Genomic DNA, 25740 nt, shown 5'->3' with positions numbered 1-25740 from the left:
TACCATGATAATACTAATCAGTGCGTAAAAAGATTATTCGTGGCGAATATTTTTTAAGAAATATAGATTTTTATTATAATTATAAATAATGATGAAGGTAATTATTCTTGTATGTATAAGATATCTTTGACCTTTCTCTTTACCAGAGTTTGTGTGTAAAGAGAACATTCTTGTACCTTGAACCATTCCCGAGAAAACAATGACCGATAGTGTACCTTGTCTGTAGATGTGCACCCGCATATGCAATTGTCATGAATACTATAGCAGTTTAAGTTGATTCGCGTCGCTTATGAACTCCGGTTCATAGACAGATACTGTATGTAGCGCTGCTATTAAATGACGAAGCGCAGTGATCGTACTATCTGCAAAGTCAGACAGTGAACGAATCGTGGTCCGACACGCTGCTTGCTATCGAGTGCAAACGAATAAACAGATATCGGAAAAATGGTGAGCTTTGCTTCTCTATTACATCTTTTTCATTAATATCGAATATTTTCAACTATTATATTTTTCCTTGAAAAATGTATATATGTATGTATTTTGTATTTTAATAAAAACAATGTTTAATTTCATAATTGAAGCAGACTGATTTTATAAAAGAAATTACTTCCAAAATCATTTTTACTCTTCAATTTATAAAGAAAATTTGGTAATATTTGATAATATTAAGATACAATTATATAAAATATTATCTTATTATCTTATTATTCTACTTAGTTTCTGTATTAATAATTAGAATAGAGCTTTTTGCATGCATTTATATAAAAAATCGTATAAGTAGCAGGCCTGACATTATTTGTCGTTTTAACGAAATATTTTCAACATTTTTCTAACGTATTCAATATTTAAAATCATAATTTTTTTAAATTGCATTATTACACTGTCACTTATTTATACTGTCACTTATTTAGCGTCATTTTTATCTTCATATATATTAGTATTAATGTAATTCTTCTATTTGTTATACAAGCATATATATTTGTAAACATCCTAATAATGAGAATTATAGGTCTTTATGCAACGCTGTTCCTGCGTGTAATATGCATGCTATACATATAAGATGCACCAAGTATACAGCAGGAAAATATTACGTTATGCTTTTAAATGTTCACTTAGAGCTTATGAGGTCAATTAAAAGTCGAGTAGATTAAATGAATGAGAAAGAAACTCAAGGAGGAATGATCGATTGAAAAAGACCTCTGTCCGAAAATAATGTTTCGTAAAATATTAAAGAAATTTCTATGGTAATAAACGTAATAACTTTCTTAATATTGAAAGCAATGCTTTTTTTAACAGAATCTTTTAGTTTAAATCTGTTACGATTTCTTACTGTTAATTAAACAAAGCTAAATATTGTTATGCATAAATTTTTCAAAAATGATTAATATATTTTTGAAATATCAAAAGAAATTTAGATATCAATCTTATTGATATTATATAGATTTTTTATTTTCTTGTATATTTCAACTACATGAGAAATGTGAATTATGAAGTATCGATCCACACTTTGAATGCATGTCAATCAACATAGTAAATATGCATTAGTAAAATTGAGAGTGCGAAACGTTTGAGCCGAATGGAATTCATCCCTAAATCTAAAAAATATTATTCTCGCTTCAGAGAAAAATATTCGATACAATAATAATATGAGTTTTAGAAAAACTTATATTATTGTTATAACCATATTATTTAGGATGTCCAAATATTTATATAACAATTTATATAATATTTATATAATTTGCATTTATATAACTTGTATCGAATATTTTTTTCTGAAGCGAGAATAATATTTTTAAGATTTAGGGATGGATTCCATTCGGCTCAAATGTTTTATGAGAGTTGAACGACAAATAAACGTTTTAAAATCGCATAAAATGTTTTAAAATCGCAAATGTGAATATATAATGGTATAACGAAGGCCTTATCGATTTGAATCTTATATAGGGTTTAAAAAATATTGTCTACATGAATTTATATATACATATCCCGTTTTACAAATTATATAATTATTTAAGCACTAAGATTCATCTGAGACCGATAAAGCCTGCGTTACTCAGTTGTATATTGAATGACAAATTTGTGATCTCTTACGTTTATTAATTGTAAGATCACAGTGAAATCTTTTTGATTGAATCGATGCAATCGCGTCATATGCGAGTATGCAGTTTGATATTCGATTAAGCTGCTATGGTTACAGTGTGTCAACCTGTAAAAAATCGATTTTTACATATCATGCAGATATAGAATGTATAATATCGTATTGCACGAGAGACGACACATCACCCATGTGCGTCCGTAAGTCAGAAAGTAGGCCGGCTATAGGCACGCCAATATAGATGCTCACTTTTAGGGTACGGCTGAATTATCCATGGGGGACACATTAGGTCAAGGTGGTATTTTTCTACCAGACCTTGTTGACAGATAAAGACACTGCTTTAGTTGACGATGTCTGGGCTACCGGTAATCATCCCTTGTTAAGCATAGCTCGTATTCTTTTGCTCAGTCTCGTTAAAGCTTGTTAAGCTCGCTCGACAGACTTTACCTAATCGTGTGTTTTTTAAATCAGAAACTTGGTATCATTTGCGGTAGGATATTTTACTGTGGGACAGTATAAATATGTGAATTATATCACGTGGGAATGATACAATTATTTATATATTTATAGTTATATATAAAAAAAAGGTTCATTATTTTAATTTTTTTTTTATCAACGTAAAAATGATAGGATAGAAATGAATGGATAGAAATAAATAACGAATAGATACAAATACAATGGAATCTACTTCAATCAAAGTTCAAATTTTCTATAATACTCTTTGAATTATTTATTTTCCTTAGAATAGCTAATCTATGTAATCTCTATGTAATCTGTAGAAATTTTTTAAGTGAACTTAATATTATCAATACAGTAAAAATTGTTGCAAAAACTGATCATAAGAGATTCAATTACGTTGAGTGAATATTTAATGCAAGAAAACAGACGATTAATAAAATCGGTTAATGTGAATTAATTAAACATCTTTATGTCTTGATTGATTGTTATAAACATTTTTTTGTGAAAGTGCATTGTCGATTATCCTGTATTCATTTATAACAGTTAACGCAGAAACGAAACCTTTTTTAAGAATGGCAAAGAAGGTAATTAATATAACAAAACACAAGTTCTGATATTTAACAATATTTTAAGGATGTATTGTACTCATTTTTATAAATGTGTTTATATATTTAGTATAAGATTATAACTGATATCTAATGAAATGAAATATCTAATGATATATTGATTAATTGCTTATAACTGATATCTAATGAAATGAAATATCTAATGATATATTGATTAATGAAGAAATGACAACGAAGCATGGAAATTAGATTCACCACATACTTAGAAGATTTTTAATTTTTAATATTATTATTAATTTGTATTATTAATTTGTAATATTCAACATTTTTAATATTTGATTTATTATGTAAGAGGAATTGTTTTTGTGTATTAACATTGAAAAGGTTCTAGTTTAAGAACGAAATAAAAATTGATTAAAAATTTGAAAGATATTAAATATTAGCTATCAAGAACTAATGTTGGCTCTTAGCTCTTTTTACTTTTTATTATTGCTTTATTCAATTGATGTTTTATTCCATTCTTATTATTATATTTATACTTTTTTAAATTACATATAAAAGGTATATTTACAACATTCTATTTTTATTGAACAATATATTTTATAATTTATTTACTTTATTTGTTATTATTTTCTTATAATGTTAAAATGTAAAAAATAATGACAAAATCTCAATTTTTTCGTATAAGCATTGGGTTGGTCAAAAAGTTCATGCTGTTTTTTTTTAATTCAAAATTATATATGGAATATATTTGTTATTATTATTATATATTATTATACCATTCAATAAAGCAAAGTTTTAGCTTTAAAAATTTGTTTTTTAAATTGCGATACGATGATTTTTAACGAAGTTATGAGCAATCAAAGTCAAAAGGCTCTTTTTATTTAATTCGCGATAACTTAATAACAAAAAATCTTAGAAAAAATATTTTTAAAAAACGATTTTGTAGGAAAAAGCTTTGGAATCCGAAAATTTTCGCAAATTTTTTTGGGGAAATTTGAAGAAAATTTTCCATCTTTTTCAGTAGGTTTTTGTATGTAAAAATTACCAAATTCAAAGAAACCCAAAAAACATAGTAACCTTTCAGAGATTGCAAACTTCAAAACTGTTTTTTATTTAAATTTCGTTTATTTTTTGATGAAGATATTGTAAATATAATTTTGTATTAAAAAAAACGGCATGAACTTTCTGATAAGACAATATTTACTTTAAGTAGATACATATTCAAAATGGTTTATACAAAGTTTCATTATAATCTATAGAGGGCTAAAATACACTCGAAAAGTAATTAAATAATCAAGTTTAAAATAATGAATATCCTTACCAGATGCTTATTAGTACAAAAAATTATTAAATTGCTTGTACAATTTAAGATTTGATATTATCCTGATTCTATGCGGAAAAGCAATTCGGTACATAGAATGTGCAATCAGAAATATATATAAATCCATTAAATAAATGAAGTATTTAAGATCTGCTTCTCGGTCAAAAATAAAAATTCTTCATACTTAATTGAAATTATTCTCTTTTAGGTTCTATTTCAATTGTAATTGTTTAATTTATTTATAACGATTTGTTGCAAAATTGATTTTTTTGTAATGTGCTTTTTATGTTATATTGGGTCATCTAAAAAGTATCCGCGGTACTTTGTCACTAGATATATGACCATCAACACACATCTAGTGAAAAAAAAACCGCGGACACTTTTTAGATGACCCAATATTTCAGCGACTTCAAAAAATCTTTTCATAAGCATTTTCGTATTTATACAAAAATTAATCTTTAAGTTTTATCATCTTAGCACAACATGGTTGTTCTATAAATCAATTTTATTTATTTATAGAATAATTAATCTCTGAATCACAATGAAATTTTACATTAAATTTATGTTAACTTTATACTTTAAACAATATTTACATTAAAAATTGAGATTTTTGTTTTTATTTTATAAAACATTTTCATACATTTCCATTAAAATACATAATGTTATATGGCTCAAAATATATTAAATAAAATAAATGTAATATGAAGAGCTACGAGCCAAAACAATTCAAATTTAATATAATAAACTAACAGGTAATACAAGAACAATTGAGAATATAAATAGACGTTTCAATCTCCTTTAGGTCATTATCAATGTTTATTAATTATAGTTACAATATAACAATGATGAGAAGCCAAGATCGAGAATAAATACATAAAAAAATACATAATTATACAGACTTCAATTAATCCATAAATCAATCCATAAGGAAAGTGTAAGGAAGGTTCGATGTAAAAGCCTCACACGTAATAATTCATTGTTAGTCAGAATTTCTGAAGAATCGCAGTATAAATTGAATGACACGATATGATAGTAACGTCAATAGAAGCGAAGCACAAAATTGGATGATAAAATATGGTACCGCCAATAAATAGTTCATAGCGAAAATTTTATAAGTAGTCAATCGAAAAAAATGGAAGAATCTGTTAATATACAGAAATGTATTGAGTAAAATGAAAAATAAATTAAGTTTATATAATTTAAAATATAAAGTGTAAAAAGAGAAATGTGTACATAATAAAAATTGATACCTTAATAAGCAATAAGCAATAATATATAATAAATATATAATAAAATGTAGTCGTAATAAAGTACGATGAGTCAACATATAAAATAAAATAAAGATTGACGTGTAAGCAAATGCGATAGAGATGATCGTTACTAAAATACTGTTGTCAAATAAGAGTCATATGAGAGTCAAACTAAAAGAGAGAAATATTGCATTGGTATGGAAAGGGTAAAAATTAGGAGTGAGGAAAAAAAAGAAGGAAAGAGCTAGGTAGAGGAAAGAGATTGTGAATATAATATGAAGATAAGATTCCGGTAATGATTCCGTGTCATTTTGCCTATTTAAGCTCTGTTTCTGTCTTTTGATATGAACCATTTCTGAATTATATTTATATTATAATTATTATCTGTTAATTTATTACATTTATTTTATTTTCATTAAAGTAAAACTAAAAAGTTTTAATTTCTTATTGAAATAACTTTTGATGCAAGTTCTAAACTGCTGCTAATTTTTTTTGTATTACTTTTAAATGCAATTTAAAAGTAGAATAATTTTCTGTAATTTTCTTATTATCTTGAAAATATATAATACATCCATAACGATTTACTCGCGTTGTATTATGAAATTATGAACACAGTAAAGGCTGTCGTGAATTTTTTAACGATATCTAAGGTGGTAATAATACTTAAATGAGATGTGGTGTAGCGAATATGACCATTTATGCGACTTGTAGTGGAATGGTTTTGTCTTTAATATACCCTCCTCTCTTTCTTCTCCCATAGAGTAGGAACTGTTCCATCAATTTCAACTTTAATAAAAAAATTTACGATAACAAACAATATCTCTTTGCAGTGGTAATTATAATTACATTATACAATCATGATCGCTTCTTGAAGGCACAAGCATAATCTTTAAATAATCTGATGTATCATTCAGAATTCTAGATCTTAATATCTTATCGTAGAACTATAATAATAGATCCAATCAAAAAATTCTGATTTATTTATTTTCAACCAAAATTCCAATTAATGCAATCAAGCTCTTTCCAGTGGCAAATAACGAATAGCAAAATAAACTAAACTAGACTCTTCTATTATCGATATAAGTTTTTTTACTATTTCTATTATTTATTTATATATCAAAAAAACGTAAAAACGTTTTTTTATTTATATATCATTATTTGAGAAAAGGCGAAAGAATTTATTTCAATCAAGTAACAAAGAATCGAAAATATGAGTGAATGAGAGGAAAAAAGAGTGAGAGAATTATTTTTATAAATAATTTCTTTTGGATTTTGATCGAATTATGTTATTTTATTGCGTATATAGATTTATGAAATATATGGGAATATATTGCACAAGTATTTACCCGTTTATTCGCAGCGGGAATGCATATCCATTCACATAGGACAAGCGGGCGTGCAAATGGGAAACGCCTGTTGGGAGCTTTATTGTCTGGAGCATGGTATCCATCCAGACGGACAAATGCCGAGCGATGTTACTGTGGGCTCCGGAGATGATTCCTTTAACGCGTTCTTTTCCGAAACTGGTTCAGGGAAGCATGTCCCGCGAGCGGTTTTGGTCGATCTCGAGCCAACGGTGGTAGGTAAGTGTCCTAGAAAGAATAATTGATTTCCGAGCATCATAATTGAAAAATTCATTTATTAAAAAAAATATTGCTTGTTGAGTTGTAAGGTACAAATTTTTAACTTTACGTTGCTGAGACGTTTTGATCATTTAATCACTGTAAATTTTTCTTAAATATGTGTATTACACATTAATGGTTAATAGAGTTAAGAAGATAATAACGAATTATATTTTTAATACTTTAGATGAAGTGCGCACGGGTACTTACAGACAATTATTCCATCCGGAACAAATGATTACCGGGAAGGAAGATGCAGCTAATAATTATGCCAGGGGCCATTATACAATAGGTACTTCAATTTACCGTCACAATTGTAAATCTGTAAAAAGGAAAGTTGAAGCTTAATTATAAAGTATAAGCGATTGGTCAAAAATATTCTATATAAATTCATTCTGTAAGCTTCGTAAGTTTTGTAAGAAAAGATCATTAAATGTGTCTTTTAATGGAATGATAGTCATGTATTATTAATCGATCTTGCGATTTTTCAGGAAAAGAGATCATAGATCTTACTTTGGACAGAATACGCAGACTGACAGAGCAGTGCAAAGGCTTGCAAGGCTTCTTAATCTTCCATTCTTTCGGTGGTGGCACAGGTTCCGGATTCTCGAGTCTGCTTATGGAACAACTGTCCGCAGATTACCCGAAGAAAAGTAAACTGACTTTTAGTATCTATCCAGCCCCACAGGTAATATTATACTCCCTACTCGGAATATTTTGATTTTTGCTCAAGAACTCTGATTTCTTTGAAAAAAATTCAAATGATATAATTTAATTTTAATTTAATTTAATTTAATGATATAATAATATAATCTGTATACATGTACATATACATTTCTGTTTGCTTCCTTGATACTATTTAGTGAATAGTCTACTTTCTCAACAAGCTACGAAACTATCGATTTGTTTGACTATCTAATTGTTTTCTTTATTACGAAAGCATTTACATTTTTCATAGGTATCGACTGCAGTAGTGGAACCTTACAACGCAATTCTGTACACTCATCCGACGTTAGAGCATAGCGAAGTGGCTTTCATTGTAGATAATCAGGTGTGTACTTTTGCATAACGTCGAATGTAAAATCGACATAATAAATCTTATATTTGTAAAATTTATTACATTGTCTGAATTTCGTGAACGCTTTTACAACTCAATTATTGATAAATCGATTGCGAAACGGCAATTTCTCTTAGAAATGGATTCTATTAGCAGAAAGCTTGCGTGCTTTCTACCCAACATTTTATATGTCTAAAATAAAGTTTATCAGGACAATGTTGTAACTATATACGCTGCTCTACACGGAGTGGTAATGGCGAAGTCTGTCACTACAATCGCGTGTATTATATCCATAGGCCATTTATGAGTTATGCAGGAGGAACTTAAATATTGATCGACCGACTTATACGAATCTGAATCGACTGATTGGACAAATAGTCTCATCCATCACCGCCAGTTTACGATTCGATGGTGCCCTGAATGTCGACCTCACTGAATTCCAAACGAATTTAGTGCCTTATCCACGTATTCACTTTCCACTTGTAAGCATCGTTTGTTAAAGTTTATGAATTTAATGTTTATAACATAAAAATCGAAAAAAAAATCATACGATTATTTAATCGATAATTATGTGCTAATTAAGTATTATGTTTTATTATCATGCAGGCTACGTATGCTCCGGTTCTGTCAGCAGAGAAGGCTGGGCATGAGAGAGTGACCGTCTCGGAAATAACAAGCTCCTGCTTTGAACCGAATCATCAAATGGTGAATTGCGATCCGCGCATGGGAAAATACATGGCAGTATGTTTGCTCTACAGAGGCGATGTGGTACCAAAAGATGTGAACGCGGCGATCGCGATGATAAAACGCCAGAAGCATGTGCAATTCGTCGAATGGTGCCCGACGGGATTCAAGGTACTACAAAAGCTTCTTTTTAGAAAGGAGAAGAATTCAAAAAATGAGAAAAATCCAAAAGAATCTTATCATACATATGACAGCACAATCAATAAGAAATAGGAAATAACGGCTATATATAATGCGCGGTCGAAGTTGGATCTTTAATGCTTAATAATTTCATGTGAATTTGCATAATTATACTATGTGTGTATACATATATACTATATTTATACTATATTTCATTTGTAAGGATGCATTGGATATCCGAAAAGTATCCGGTATCTGGTATTATTCGGCATTTTTTTATTATCCGACCGGATATCCAGATATCATCATAGTATCCGATTAAAATTTTATATCATTAAATTGTTGATTTTTTATTATACAAACGTTTTATAAATAAGAGTATGCATATTTATAATGTTATAATATCTTATATATTGTTGCAAAATTACAATTTGTAAATTACAATTTTTCTCTACAGTTATCATCTCTATTGATAATCAAACTCGGACGATAACATTAAAATTATAATTGTTATCATTATTTTTCCCTTACAGTCCCTTTTTTCTTTTTTTATTCAGCTTTTTTCTGTTACGAATCGTAAGTTGACATTGTCCCAGAATCCGATCGGATATCTAACTCGAAAAATTACCTTCCCGGATATCCGATGTTCTTTTCGGATATCTGATATCCGATAATTTTACGATACATCCTTATAATTATTTGAACTGCGCGCCGATTTTTTTTTGTGAGATTCACTCCAAAGAAATCTCACTTTAAAAAAAGAATGAAAATGTGCCATTCTTATTCAAAAATACAAATATTTTCACTCTTTTGGAATAAGATTTCACTCCAAGAAATTTAGAAAGTTAAGTATTTTAAGGATTCGCAATTTGTTGTTATGTAAAATGAATGTTTATAAACTCCTCTTATTTGATCTTTCCATATTTTTTAAGTCGATTACAGTAAAGTATCACTGTATTCCCATGTTAACAGGTGGGAATAAATTATCAACCACCCACCGTTGTACCAGGTGGAGATCTCGCGCGGGTAGAAAGAGCTGTTTGCTGTCTCTGCAACACGACAGCGATCGTGGATGCATGGGCCCGACTTGATCACAAATTTGATCTCATGTATGCCAAGCGAGCTTTCGTACATTGGTAAGAAGGATAGCATCATTTGTTGCCTAACATACAGAAAAAAAGATTAGATTAGGGATGAATTGATAAAAATTTCTTGTGAAACAATAAATTAAGGCTCATGTATACTTAAGCAAATTAAATAGCATTAAACTTAATAACACATGCATAAGGTGTAAAGAAACGATATATCTTCATTGTTTATAATTTAAAACTAAATTAAAATTGATAAAAGATAAAGACTAAATTGAATCAAGATTAAAGTAATAAGCATTATTAAAACACGATGTACTAAATTTTGCAGGTTCGTTGGGGAAGGCATGGAGGAAGGTGAATTCTCGGAAGCCCGGGAAGATCTAGCCGCCTTGGAGCTCGATTATCGCGAGGTGCAAGAAGATGCTGTTAACACCGAGGAAGAAGAGGAATACTGAACTCGCCATCATTATAATAATTTATACTATTATAATACATGTTGTATAACACATTCTACCATTACATTATTTTCGGACGAGTCTTTGATTTACGTTACTTATTATCGTTAACGGTATCCTTATTTAAGATGAATTATTGTATCTGTATAAATAAATTATTTATACATTCTAGCCAACATGCATCCTTTCAAAGCGCATCCATTTTTAAATTACACTCCGTCAATAATAGTTGCTTTCCATTTACACCGATTCTCAGATAATTCTCACTTGTGACGTCATAATTCAGTTGAATGCGCATTCCTTTTGCATTCTGACAAGGGAGATTCAACTGAGTTTTCATCCCATAATTTATCCCTTGTGCAGAAATACAGCATTCATTACACTGCATCAAATTTAACATTATGAAGAAAAATTTCAAATAATAAAATCAAATGACTCACCTCAATGGGAAAAAATGAAGCTCAGAAACGATTCAAAATCATATCATTATTTACACTGTATATTAAATTTCTATCATTCTGAATATGATATTGTATATGTACGCTAGGAGACACCATTCCTGTCGGTGGTACACCCAAGAACTTCAATTCTTTCCCTCGGAAATTTTCACAAACTGAAAAATGACCACTTTTCATTAATATGCTCATAGTTTGTGCGCAATTAACGTGCATGTTTGTGCATGACTAAACTTTACGTCCATTTACAACTAAATTTGACATAAAGACGAAATAACCTGAATTTCTGGGAGTTTTAAAAAAGTAACCGAAGGAAAGAATCGAAGTCCTTAAGTGTACAAAATAGGTGTCATTTCAAATTGAACGTTAAAATATGACAAGGGGACAAAAACAAGCATTGGAAATAAATATAACTAAGAGCGTCAACTAACATAATGTTTGAATGTCAATTTTGTTTAAACGTGTCAAATAAGAGGGCATACAAATGATGATTTCTAATTAAAAATGCACAAAATAAATTTTATATTACAAGAATTGGCCCGCCAATGCTGGAAAGTTGGATGGAAACGAACTTTTTACCGTCAACCATAGATAAAATTACATAAAGTGAACACGAACGAAACGAGCATCAAGCATTTTAGCGTCGCATAAAATGGCACCTTTAAAGCCGGAAATGAATAGTTTATATGGCGTAGAATCTCTATAACAGAGTCTGGACACTGCATTCGCGCGCATGCCCGTCTGCCATTAATAGTCAAAACCAGAAATGTATCGTCGTGTTTGCCGCGCAATTCAAATAATTACTTGCTGTTATACGCGACAAGAAAGTTAAATTCAAACTATTTAAATAATCCTAAATAAAAGATAGAGTAGAATAGAATTGTACAAGCGAGCAAAAATATGTCTGACAGCGTGTCAATATGTCTTGCAATTATCTATAAAATTTTATAACTGTATAATGTGTATACTAATCTATATTGCTGTTGCGGGATTCTCTAAATATTGGGTCATCTAAAAAGTATCCGCGGTTTTTTGTCACTAGATGGTGTTGATGGTCAACACAAAAACCGCGGATACTTTTTAGATGACCCAATATTTTATCGACAATTGTCGCTATCGTTAACTAGTAACAGCCAATGAGATTCGCGCTTTTTTCCAGGATTATTCTGCCATTGGCTGTCGCTAGTTAACAACAGTCAATTGACTGTTAATAGCGGAACCAATTAGCAATCGCTTCAATATTGTCTAGAATTTACTAAAATACTGATAATTTCATTGGTTAACGCTTAGTAAATTTACTCACTTATGTAATTTTCACCTTGAGATCGATTCTATATCTTGAAATAAGGTGAAAATTAAAAGTGAACGAATTTACTAGAATACTAGATTATGAGTGTTTTCTAACAACATACATAGATGAGTGTAACATTATGTCTTACACAAAGTGTTCCAACTATGACACACTGCTCGACACAATAAAAAGCTAAATACGAGCATGCAAAATATGTTAACAACTTTTCAAAAAGTTATTTGATAAACAAGGTGAAAATTACAAAAGTGAGCAAATTTACTAGAATACTGATAATTTCATTGGTCAACATCTAGTAAATTACTCATTTTTGTAATTTTCACCTTGTTTGAAGATACAGAATCGACCCCTTTGTTTGAAGATAAAAATTACAAAAGCAAGCAAATTTACTAGTGTTGGCCAATGAAATAATCAGTATTCTAGTAAATTCGCTCACTTTTATAATTTTCATCTCATTTCAAGATATAGAATCGATATCCAGAATCGACCCCTAGTTGCAAGCCGATGAAAAATTCAAAGAAAAATTTTTACTGCAATCACATGTCATCCACGAAGTAAAGTCGGTTCTACATTAATTGTAAGCCGATTGCAAGCTTGTTGCAACAGCCAATATAAAGTGTTGATTTCAAAATGCAAGTTTCAGATTGGTTGTCGCAACAAACTTGCGATCGGCTTACAATTAATGTAGAACCGACTTTACTTCGTGGATAACATGTCATTGCGGTAAAAATTATTCTTTGAATTTTTCATGTAATTTCTCAGAACTTTTAAATAATTTTATGTTTTAGAAAATTTCTCAGTTTTTTTTTTGCAAATTGGATTACTTTAGAAAAGTCCAACATTTTTTTCTAGAATTCTTTTTATATATATATAACTTCTGAAATTAATAAGATATTTCTAAAATTTCTAATAAAATTTAAAAATTTAAAAAAATTTAAGGTATTTTTTTCATTTTTGTTTAGAAAATTATACACATAGATGTATTTAAAAAATAAAAATATTTTAAAATCATTTAAGGTTTTTTTTTTCATTTTTATAAGATTTTATTTAGAAACTTCTTAAAAAAGTACCTCATATTTTATCAAACTTTACAAGATTATTTCATCAGAAATTACAGAAATTACAGATTAGAAATCTTATTTCAGAATTCATTTATGAAAAATTCTAAGAAAAGATGCAAATTATTTAAATTGCGTATGTGTGTGTGTGTGTGTGTGTGTGTGTGCGCGTGCGCGTGCGCGTGCGCATGCAAAGTATTTCAATTATTGTGTAAAAATTCCGAATAAAATGTTCATCTGCTAGTACGGTGAACTGTAGCTGCATTAAAAAGTTTATTCATTCGTTCGTGACAGGATGATCGAAAATTTATTAAAATAGAGAAAATTATATTTTCGACATTGCCTGAGCCTGAGGATGAGTCGCGATTACTTATACATATCACAGCTTGAAAATTGTAGCCTCTTGCGCATGACACCCGTAGATCCGTATGTGTATGGCCGACGGCGTAAATAGAGATCATATGATTGTTTAAGGAAACTATCCGATCAGATCTCACCGATTCACTCAGCAAGAATGAGGAAGATGCTGTTGCCAAACGAGCGCGATCATATCTGAAAAAAGTCGAGCAGCAATTATATTGCGCTTTGCGTTTCCACAAGCGGATGTACAACAATATCACATGAACCAGCAATTTGTTGTCATCTGTATCTCGTCTTTCGGCAGTAGACGTAACTCTCTGATGCATCATGGCGAGCAAGGCCGAAAACATTACTTGCGGTGGCTTTGTGTTTCTCAACAACTTTGACTCAGCAAATTTAGCCAAAGTGGAACCAGTGAAGATTCCGGAAAACTTCGAAAAAGGTAACACAGTTATCTCCTGATATAGGAATGCTTTTTATGGATCTACGAGGAATAGGCAAAATAATATGTATCAACATTTAAAAAATATGTTACTTGTTTATTTTATTAATAAGAAGTTGGCCCATGTTTGTCTTTAATACAGATTCTATTTTTGTTGGAATAGGCTCATGCTTGAATAATGTAGCAACTGCAAGCTACAGTGCAATATTATCCTATTCTTCTAACAGAACATCTTTTGATTGTTTAAAAAATATTTCAGGAGGAAATTTATGTAACTTGAAAATTTGGAAACTAATCAATATTCTGGTTCTGAAACTTTTAATATCAATTCGATTATTGCATTATCATTACGCAGCTTTTTCATATATATCTGCATATAGTATAATGATACTGACTATTAAATATTGCAGAATGAGGATAAGGAGGAAAGATGTTGCTTGATGTTTTATATGAGAACAGATGGCAATTTTGAAAAATAAAATGGGAAGAAAATTTTCTCTAATATCATTTATATAACGCATGTGCAATTGAAAGGTACTCTATTAAAAAAGGAGACAACTGGATATTCATCTAGTATCTGGTTTTCTGCAATATATGCAATTGAAATTTTATATTGAAATGACTTACATCACAGTCTGAATATTCAGAAAACTTTTATTATCACTGATATCTGGCTAGGTACTGGATATTTGCCAGATATCTGGTATTATATTTTAAAAAAATATGTCAATGATAATAGAAGTTTTCAGGGTATTCACATCATGTCATTTCAATATAAAATTTCAGCCACATATATACAAGGTGCAGAATAAACTATCCGCCAAATATTTCATGTATAAGTAAACCAGACTAAACTGAGTCGAAAAGTCCTTTAGCATTTTGTAATTTTTGCAATGGTTAATGAGATATATCAAGTATTTATTGATTAAAAATAATTGAAAACCAATATTCGGCGATTTTTAGTAATTAATATCTTGTTAACTATTACGAAAATTACAACATGACTTTTAGAGGACTTAGAGAATTTTTTGACTCAGTTTAGTCCACTCTGTGCATAAAATATTTAGCGGTTATTCTGGAACATCTTTTGTGTGTGTGTGTGTGTGTGTGTGTTTGTATATACAGAAACCTGATACTAGCCGGATATCTGGTTACATACATCTCTAAAAAGAATAATATAACATTTCATTAATTACTATTCAAGCATTGTGTGACTATTCCAATAAAGATAGAATGTACACTACAAGTGATGTTAATTTCTTATTAATAAAATAAGTAGTAAAATATATATTTGTCTTATTTTGTTTATTCCTTCTCGGCTATCTTGTACATTTTCATGCCTATATTAACATAAATGTTACTGGATAGGAGAATTGTTTTTCTTATACTCATTGATTAAAAAAAAAAAACTGATGTTATTTCTTTCGAGAATCTAAACATATTGCAATGAGTTACCCGATTGCTAATGTACTTCTTATGTTAACGATATAATATCAGGTTTTATTATTTTTAGATGTCTACGAGATTGAAGGCAAAACAACCAACAATTTAAATTCCAAAGACACGTTGGATTATGAATTCAACTTATGGACAAAACACGATTGTCACGGTACACAATTCCAAAATAATAATAGGACGTGGTTTTATTTCGGTGTCAAGTCTAATCATCTGAGCGTCTCAGTCAGATTTAATATAGTCAATTTGAACAAGCAAGTCAAGATGTTCAGCCAAGGGATGTGTCCAGTCTTTAAGATTGTACCAGGACACTTGCACTGGGAACGGATTCGCGAGAGACCTACATATACTGTAATTGTAGCACAATTTTACACACATACAACACACGCATATTATATATATATAAAAGAATATGTATCTAAGAATATAGCAAGATCATAAACATGTATAATAATTGTGTGGTAAACATATAGCGTATTATTTAACATTGCAGGTTGATCAAAAAGGAAACGACTTTACTTTATCGTTCCTCTATTATACTCCAGAAAATTCAAAAGCCATTACTTATTTTGCTTTTACTTATCCATTTTCATATACAGACTTACAAAGTTATTTGAGAAAAATTGATATGAGAATGGAAAAAAGAAGTGTAATATATACAGATGACATCTATTATCATAGAGAATGTGCAATAAAATCTTTGGAGGATCGTAGATTAGATATATTAACAATAAGTTCTTATCATAACATATCAACGGAGAGAGAAGATAGACTGAGTAATATGTTTCCGGAGAAAAGTGAGGAGAGGCCTTACAAATTTCGAGACAAGAAGGTATTTTATTATAACGATAAAGATTTTTATCTTTAAAAACAAAATTTATATATACAGGGTGTATCATTTTAATTGACGCACTAAAATATTTCTTGAACAGTACATTTTAGAGAAAAATGTTTCAGACAACAGTTATATGGTTTGGAGAAGAACATAAGATGGTTATTGGTTTGACCTTGGAAAGTTGTTTGAAGGTCACGTAAAAGTCATTAACTTCTTTATGTCCACTTCTAAACCATATAACTTTTGTTGAAACATTTTTCTCTAAAATGCACTGTTCAAGAGATATTTTGTAGTGTGCGTCGCTTTAAAATGATGCATCTTACACACACACACACACACACACACACACACACACACATAAAAAATACAATATATATTTTAATTGTAATATGTTACAACATATTTTAATGTTTCCCAATAATAATATTTTCATATAAATTCTTAAATACATTCTTACAGTTTTATAAACTGTCGATTTATTGTCGGATTAAATTGCGATCTTTAAGAATAAATAAATAAATATATATATATATACATAGATTTATATACATATGTATGTATAAAATTATGTCTATTTAGGTAATTTTTATTAGCGCCAGAGTCCATCCAGGTGAAACACCATCTAGCTTTGTACTGAACGGTTTCCTCAATTTTTTACTGAATCGGGAAGATCATATTGCTATAAATTTACGTCGCCTATATGTGTTCAAATTGATACCGATGCTCAATCCAGATGGTGTTGCTAAAGGTCATTATCGAATGGACACTAAAGGAGTAAATCTGAATAGAGTTTATCTAAGCCCTTCTGAAATAGAGCATCCCACAATATATGCTGCAAGAAACTTAATAAAGTAAGGCACCTATATTTCTAATTCAACTTCAATGTTTTTCATAATATGCAGTCTATATATTATGCAGTCAATTTTAATGTATATTACACAGTGAAATTTTACATACTTTTCTTATAGATATTATCACAATTCTTATCAACTACCGAGCGAACTAACTGATCTATCGAACATAAATTTAGAAATTGTGAACAGTAATGTAAGCATTATAAATTCAACTGCACCAATAGCAAACGCTGTACGTGACACAACTACAAGACTGTTGCAACAAGTATGACAAAAACCTACAGAATTTCTTCTGATCGTTTGTTTATATTTGTAAATTAGATCAAAGAATTTTAAAGAATAATTGTTAATATTATATTTTGCGTTACATCAAACTGTGATATTATTGTTTTACATATACAGGGTATCCCGAAATTCGAGGGTAACATTATTGCAACATGAAATTTCATGAAAAATTAAGTAATAAATAATAGTATAAGCTATTTTTTTCCATAAAATAGTTTTGTAAGTAAAAACATTTAAGATTTGATTAACCATAAACGTTGATTAAAAAGTCACTCGTCCGTATGATGTGCGTGCAATGGTATTAAATACTAAACAAAACATTGCCATTGTATATACGTTATCATACAGACAAATGATTTTTTAACTAACGTTTATAATTAGTCAAACTTTAAACACTTATAATTAAAGATTTTTTATTTTATGACTTTTTACTACTTAATTTTTCAAAATTTTATATTACAATGTACTCTCGAATTTCGGAACATCTTGTATATAACGTTATTATTTTTTTAACAGGTAACATTTATGTCATTAGATGAAAAAAACAGATGTGCTTTGGATACTAACGAGAAACATTTATCAATGTTAGAACATTTGGACACCACAGTTATTGGTATTGATATTCACTTTATATCACGTCTCAATAATATATCTCGTAATTTCTCTTTATAAAAAGAATACGCTATTCTTTAGTATTTGTTGATTAATGATAACTGCAGATAAGTACTGTGATCACACAATGTAAATATTTAATGATAGTAATATTTTTTATTTAATAATAGTAATATTTTTATATATTTAAATATTTCATTTATATTTATAATTATATATATAACATATATATGAGATTTTCTCTTCGTATACGATGAATATAGTATACATGGTGACAATTGGAATCAACCTGCGAGCCACTAATAAGTCAGTCATTTTTTATATGCAGCTATGCGTTTCCACATTTAATTTTTCCTGTGTTATAGATGAAAGTGAGAGTTTATCTAAAGAAAAAAGTAGTAAAAGTGATAACACTACAGAAATTAAAACAAGTGGCAAACTAACATGTACAACCGTCGATATGGACGAAATATCAAAATCTTCAGATAATTCTGGATTATATTTGTATATTGATCTTCATGGTCATGCTTCAAAGAAAGGCGTTTTCATGTATGGAAATCATTTTACTGATCCAGAAGATACTATCGCATGCATGCTACTACCCAAGTTGATGTCTCTTAATAATCCACACTTTCATTTCACGTCGTGCAATTTCGCGGAACGAAACATGTATATCATGTAAGTATGTTTACTGCCATCAGAAATTATATATTCAATTTTACATTGTTGGAAACTAGAATGTTGAGAACATGTACTCTTATAGAGACAAACGAGATGGTATGTCCAGAGAAGGTTCGGGGCGTGTAGCAGTGTATAAGATGACTGGTCTAATACATAGCTATACTTTAGAATGTAATTATAACTCTGGTCGTTTGGTGAATACAATACCTGGCAGAATTCGCGATGGGGTGAATAAAATGAATCATGTATTTGTTCCTCCGAAATATACGCCGACAGTGTTTGAAGCGGTAAATATATTTTGCTTTCATTTTCTATTCAATCTTTTATGTAATATATCTTTATATATATATATATATATATATATATAAAATGTGTGTGTGTGTGTGTGTGCGCGCGCGCGCGCGCGTGTGCGTGTGTGCGTGTACACATACTCATTAATAATATACTATAATATACTGATATACTGATACAATATATAATAGGTTGGAGCAGCATTAGGTCCTTCCATTCTCGATCTTACTGGGAACAATCCCAACAGCCGATTGCCAAATAGCCAATATCGCTCTTTAAAAGGAATAAAATCTCATTTGAAACTAACATACGTGAGCAATCTTTCTGCATCGCCCAGCAAAGCAATGCGTAAGGTAAATTTCGATGTAAATAGTGGGAGTGACATTTGTAATACTGACATAAGACTGTGTGTATTGTCATAATCATTTATTTCTGACCAACGACTAATTTTATATGCTGTTTAGCATTAACACTGCAATCCATTAGTGCCTAATCCAACATAAATTCATTTGTGCATAACTAGGAAGATGGGAGAGAGATTTTGTGTATTTACAAATCAAATTTGTATAAACATCTTCAATTATATTAAAATTTTGGTATTTATATGGAAACGATTCGATTTTTTGATCAAATATGTAATTGAAGTATTTTATGACAATAATGATATTACAATATCTATGTTGTTACATAAGAAATGATATATAAAAAATATTATCTTTTTAACATAATTTTTAATAGGTCTTCCATATGTAACTTGATGTATTTATAAACAAGACAATAACTTTATATACTTTATATACTTTTGATAAATTTATATCTCAAGATATTCTTAATTATATATTATTTTCACAGAACGAGACAATTTAAAATTTAATATTTATATATATTTTTAGATATTTTTTATATAAACATATATATGTATATTATATAATTTGACTTATACACATGAATTATCTTTACAGTTCATTAGTATAAATGACATTTTTTTTTAATTTATACTATAGTATATGCCATGCACACTAATTGTGTTTAAATAACAATATTTCAAAATTAAATAATAAATTAAAAAAAAAAACAAAGATGACTAATAGATAAATTTTAAGCAGAATCGTAAGACTTGTTACTTGTTCTTTGTAAGATTTGTATGAATTTTTGACTGAAGTTGGATATTGTGCACACCATAACTATTCTACAGTTGAGGAGCCGACTTTCAAAATGCGTTTTGTCCAAAATTTGTAATCTTCAAAAAACGAGAAAAAAAGAAACTACGCACACAAGAAAACTATACATTTCAAAAAAGAACAATATGCCAATCAGTAGGATATGAAATATTAAACAAAATTATTTAACAATTGCTAAAAATGTAAATAAATGCATTTTGTTTTGTTTCTAATTAAAAAACATAATGCACTTCAAAATGTCTATGTTTTTTCAGCATATAAATTAACGTTGAAAAAATACTTTCTATCTCAGAGTAGCTTATAATCATTCAACACTTCGCCACATCTCTAACTAAAACAATAAAATTTTGGACAAAACGTAATTTGAAAGTTACTCCTCAAGTGTGTAATTATAGTTGTAAGAATTGATTAGATAATATGAGGAGAACATTCGACTGTGATTGATCAATTCTTACAATTACAATCACTTACAACTTATAAAACGCTTATGCAATTGTAGAATGAGCTTAAGGCGATCAATCGTAAGTATCTATGATTTCTCATAAATCTTACGTCTAGCAAGAAGTAATCTGTAAAATTATACACATTTCAGTCATAAGTTTTTTCAAGTCTTACAAGAATAAGTTATAAGCCTCATAATTCTGCTTCAAATTGACCAATATATAAATAAGACATAGTGCAAATATTTTAAAAATATTAACGCTTTATTTTATATTGTGGCTAATGAAGTGTTGATTAATTATACACATTAAAGTTTTTATTGTTGTATTTGATAATGTTCGTAAATCAATGTTTACCTATATTTTTCACCAATGTATGCAAGTGCACTTACGATCACGTAATCTAATTTATGCAACATCTTTTTGAAAAATGGTGAATTATTATGAATGAAATTAATATTATATAAATGACAGTACATAATTATATCTTCTTTAGCGAAGGGCACGGCGTGGAGATATAAGTGGTTAAACCGTTATATCTCTGGACAATGGAATTGTTGAAGTGAGATTATGGCAGTTTGTTAATTCAAACTTAAAAATGTTATTCAGTTTAGTTCTATACATATATATGCGTGTGTGTGTGCGCGTAAAAGTTTACAAGTTTATTTCTTAAATTATTTGGAGTATATGACTGTTATTTCCCAGCAAATATAATTCCAGTATCAATATATCTATAGAGAGATAATATAAATATATATATATATATATATATATATTTATCGATGGAGATTATGATATATGAAGAGTATAATACGTGTGTAATCCATGAAGTAAGATATAATGAATCTTGATCTCGGCAACAAACTTTGCTCCAAAATTCAGCTCATTGTATTACGCATATAAGTATGTGTAGAAACTTCATAATGTATCGCACACAAGCTTGCATATCCATCAGCTGTATTAATAAATGTTACATTTTTTTAGCGACCATTTATTTATCTTACTTTTATTTAATATTCCTGACCTGACAATTAATTCCCAACGAATGCGAGATAATTTGCATGAATCACGCATTGTACCTGCAAGCAAACGAAATTGGGCAATGAAGTGTGCGTGTAGTAGAACTAGAATCGTAAAAAAGAATCGATTCTGCAGAATCGAGATTTACCATCTGCAAATTTTGATCGCGTAAACATGTAGATGATGAATCCTGTACACGTAAAAAATATAGTTCACAGCACTGCAGCATGCGTCAATAAATATTTTCGTTTGCTAAAATATTGAAATATGATTTTTTTTTTTTTTTTTTATAGAAATATGATAATCTCTTCTGATAACTCTTATCGGCAAAATGGCTTTAGTTGTGTTGGGCAATCTGCTACTTTTGCTTACTTTATAATTTTCTTTAAAATTTTTAAACATGTTAGACATGCTTCGTCTTTTTAAAAGTGTATGGTACGTGCCGCATTTATTCGATGTGCTTAATCGTAAGGGGGTAAGTCATTATTTTTGCATTAATCGTATATAATAATCGCGTAAACAATTGCAATCACAGCAATAGTCAAATAAAATTAATCTCTCTCTCACACATACATGCACGCACACACACACACACACACACACACACACACATACACATGCATTTATTTTTGTTATTACCATGAGTATTTATTTTTGTGATGTGCGGAGGCGCATCTTCCAAGTCTACAACATACAATTATATGTCTTTTTATTTACAGGATAACGAAGGTACCATTGGGCGGAACAGCAGCATCCTGAAGGAATTGGAAACGAGACTGAATGACGCGATGACGGGAGCGAGGAATGCTATAAGGAGCGAGGGCAACTTGGTGAAGAAGTGCATCCTTCGCCGCGGTTCCTCTTTTTACACGGCAGTGAAGAGGATCAAGAGTAGTAAGAAACCTCGGCAGACTTTCACGCGTCGTGCGTTGAAGAATCACTGCGCCAACAATGTAGAGAACAGCGCGATAATTTGCGCAATCAAATCCGAAGTAGAGACAAAGCCGTTCCTGAAGGCGATTGATCGCTTTCGGTCGAGCAAATCTAACATCGCGTCAACAATCAAGGACACTCTCGAACCGCGTTTAAACTCCGCGAATAAAAAACTAATGACGAACAGCTCGGCGAAGATGCGCGTGCCTTCCGAGGAAACAGCAGTGGTGAAACAGGGCGCAAAGAGACTGAAAGTCGTCTCATCTACAAGAACATCCAAGCTTCTTCCTGAGATCGGGGAACCGTCTTGCGCCGCAGAGGAGGCCAGTGCGAAGCGATCCCCAAAGGTACCGCATACTTGCGATAAAAGGCAGAGCATTAAAGGAACGCGCGATACAGCCAAGATTGCTACACGTAAAAACCGAACAGTCTTCCAACCTGAAAGAAATAAATAAGACTGCCGTTAAGAAAAGTTTTGTAGGAGAGCACAAAACAAAATTTAAATGAGCTCATTAGAATATGAAAAACAAATTCTAAAAAAAAAAAACTAGACTCAAGAGACTCAGGAAATCAACATTGTCATTGATTTCCTGTGTCTCTTTTCGGAGAGATATTTTGCAAATTGTAATTTATACAGAGTGACAAAAAAGTTTGATCACAAAAGAAGATGTTGATTTTCTGTTAGAATTTGTAAGCCGGAGATCAAAATGAACATCTTTCTTTTCATCTTTTGTGTTTATCAAATCATAACACATATTTACAAAAAAAAATAAATTCTGAAGTGTTAGTCGTATCTTATTAAATACCAAAATAATGATATGCAAAAAATATATAGTCATCTTTAGCTTTGATATAAGTTTGAAGACGTTTTGAGAATGCATCAGCAATTATTGCTATCAGAATTTATCCATTTTCCACAGATAAAATCTTCTATAAAGACAATAGCGAGTGATCTTTGATTGGTAAATCAAATAATAAAAATAGTAAAAAACGATAAAAATGTTTTGGTGTAGAGTTTGGTATTTAATAAAGCATAACTAATATATAATATACATTTTTTATTATAATGATTTAAACAGACAAAACTATGTGGCCAATTCTTTTTTGTCATTTTGTACACAAAATACAATAAATCGTGATTTTAATCGATGGAAAAGTGGATGAAAATGAGTAAAAGGATTGATATGGCACAGTTCTCCAAGTGATGTCTTGCGAACTCCCATAGGATGTTCTAGAACTAGAGCTCTAAATACCAAAGCAATCTTTTGATTTGAGCCGAATGCCGACAGCTTTCCAATTGGTTATTTTAACTGCTATTTTTAATTTGATTTTTTAGTTTATCAATGAATAAGTAATAAATAAATAAGTTCATTAATTCTTTGATATGATGCGGTTAGATAAAAAATGATGGCTTTTAATGTTTATCTTGTAAATCTAGACCTAGGAGAGCTAAGATCATCCTCTGGACATCTTTAGGACATTTCTTGGGCTACATTTCAAAATGTCCTCTCCGAGGAATATTTTACTTGAAATAGTACATGTAACATACATCATGTAAAATCATACATGTAAAATCTTCCTCAGAGAGGACCGTTTGGAATATACTCTTGAAGAATTGTGTTGTGTATTTTATATATCCCACATACAATATGCAAAATCTCTTGTACTATTTGATGACCCAACCTGATGTGTGATATACTGTGTGTATTTTATCGTTGTATACATACATTGTTTCGGATTTTTCATCAAATGATAAACTGTCTCTTCGCTCGAGGAGCAAAACTTAAGTCATAAAAATATATATTATGTTATGTATTTATATTTATTTGATGCATATGTAAAATATTGTTCAATTTTCAACTATCTATCGATATTTATTATTTATATACATAGAAGAACTCCACTTTGATCTTTGCAATCGATATGTTTGTTTCTTTGCAACTAGTGCTCGTTTCAAAAATAAATTTTTGACTAAAGATGTTATTTTGAATAAGATATTTTGAATAAGATATCATTAGTAAAATTATGATGTAAACGTGATTATTTTTCACAAGTTAAAAGTTTTTTTTATGGAGCTATATTTTTGTTTAAGTTTCTTTGCAACTAGTGCTCGTTTTAAAAATAAGTTTTTAATTGAAATTATTTGGAAGAGGATATTCTATCGTTGGCAAAATTATGATGTAAATGTGATTATTTTTCATAAGTTAAAAGTTTTTTGTTTTAATGGAGTTATATTTTTGTTTGGATTGAATAACAAAAAATTTCAAGGTAGTCATAGTAGAGAGATAAACGTCTCACATATGTACATTATAGTATTCTATATTATGTGAAAATGTAAATGTAATCTTGTTTTTCTGTAATCTTGTAATACTCCGCATTCATATATATGCAAAGTAGGAACTGTTACATTATTTATGTGAAAATTTGTTGGAAAAATAAAACATATACATACCAAGGTAAATTTGCACTTTATTATTTTTGCAATTTATAATTTACTTTGATCGCGACTATTGATAGGAGTTGAATGAAAAAGGAAGAAGAAAAATTTCATGGAACTTCAGGAAAATTATAATTCAATTATAGTTCAATAAAAAAATAATCTTTTTTTCCAACACTAGAACAAGACAAGTCATTTGCCGTAGTTTTTTGGACACTGAATACGAATCCGAATTTTTAAATTGCTTCATAATTTCAAGAAATTTGCAGTTAAAATTAAAAAAAAGCTATTTTCAGACACTTTGTCATA

At 29.6% G+C, this 25740-nt stretch overlaps 2 protein-coding genes and 4 long non-coding RNA genes across 11 annotated transcripts; 3 read left to right on the top strand and 3 right to left on the bottom strand.

The window, feature by feature from the left end:
* The first annotated feature begins 305 nt into the window (after nt 1–305).
* Nucleotides 306–10954, top strand: LOC105146673 (tubulin alpha-1 chain). 2 transcript variants are annotated; one of them, XM_011057081.2, is made up of 9 exons: nt 306–447; nt 7055–7277; nt 7504–7608; nt 7808–8004; nt 8275–8367; nt 8670–8855; nt 8980–9228; nt 10210–10373; nt 10657–10954. In XM_011057081.2, the coding sequence occupies exons 1-9, from the start codon at nt 445–447 to the stop codon at nt 10781–10783; spliced, it is 1347 nt and encodes a 448-aa protein (XP_011055383.1). In that variant the 5' UTR covers nt 306–444; the 3' UTR covers nt 10784–10954. The 2 variants fall into 2 exon arrangements, with proteins under 2 accessions (XP_011055383.1, XP_011055382.1); XM_011057080.2 differs by lacking the exon at nt 306–447 and adding an exon at nt 3024–3138.
* Nucleotides 3147–4895, top strand: LOC147907352 (uncharacterized). The gene is made up of 2 exons (XR_015547291.1): nt 3147–4731; nt 4832–4895. It is a non-coding gene; the product is annotated as an uncharacterized LOC147907352 (long non-coding RNA).
* LOC147907351 (uncharacterized) lies at nt 5242–7666 on the bottom strand. The gene is made up of 3 exons (XR_015547290.1): nt 7527–7666; nt 5695–7286; nt 5242–5586 (listed from the first exon to the last, which is right to left on the bottom strand). It is a non-coding gene; the product is annotated as an uncharacterized LOC147907351 (long non-coding RNA).
* On the bottom strand, nt 10143–11919 carry LOC105146672 (uncharacterized). Of its 4 annotated transcripts, none has more exons than XR_015547286.1 (4): nt 11768–11919; nt 11224–11396; nt 10645–11165; nt 10143–10399 (listed from the first exon to the last, which is right to left on the bottom strand). It is a non-coding gene; the product is annotated as an uncharacterized LOC105146672 (long non-coding RNA). The 4 variants fall into 4 exon arrangements; XR_015547289.1 differs by having other exon boundaries at nt 11811–11909; XR_015547288.1 differs by lacking the exon at nt 11768–11919 and adding an exon at nt 11670–11684.
* Nucleotides 11920–13743: 1824 nt separating this feature from the next.
* LOC105146675 (cytosolic carboxypeptidase-like protein 5) lies at nt 13744–25455 on the top strand. The gene is given in 11 exon segments (XM_011057084.2): nt 13744–14407; nt 15921–16213; nt 16356–16694; nt 17277–17548; nt 17666–17816; nt 18353–18449; nt 18814–19126; nt 19212–19416; nt 19612–19773; nt 22781–23403; nt 23405–25455. Coding segments are annotated over 11 exon segments (2667 nt in total). The 5' UTR covers nt 13744–14292; the 3' UTR covers nt 23502–25455.
* On the bottom strand, nt 20697–22785 carry LOC147907350 (uncharacterized). Of its 2 annotated transcripts, none has more exons than XR_015547252.1 (4): nt 22701–22785; nt 22210–22313; nt 22066–22120; nt 20697–21996 (listed from the first exon to the last, which is right to left on the bottom strand). It is a non-coding gene; the product is annotated as an uncharacterized LOC147907350 (long non-coding RNA). The 2 variants fall into 2 exon arrangements; XR_015547253.1 differs by having other exon boundaries at nt 22210–22251.
* Nucleotides 25456–25740: the final 285 nt, after the last annotated feature.

This window comes from Acromyrmex echinatior, chromosome 14, assembly GCF_024713525.1.
Source record: "Acromyrmex echinatior isolate Ae372 chromosome 14, ASM2471352v2, whole genome shotgun sequence".
NCBI lineage: Eukaryota > Metazoa > Arthropoda > Insecta > Hymenoptera > Formicidae > Acromyrmex > Acromyrmex echinatior.
Note: the sequence above shows the minus strand (reverse complement) of the source record. Positions and strands in the feature narration are given on the sequence as shown.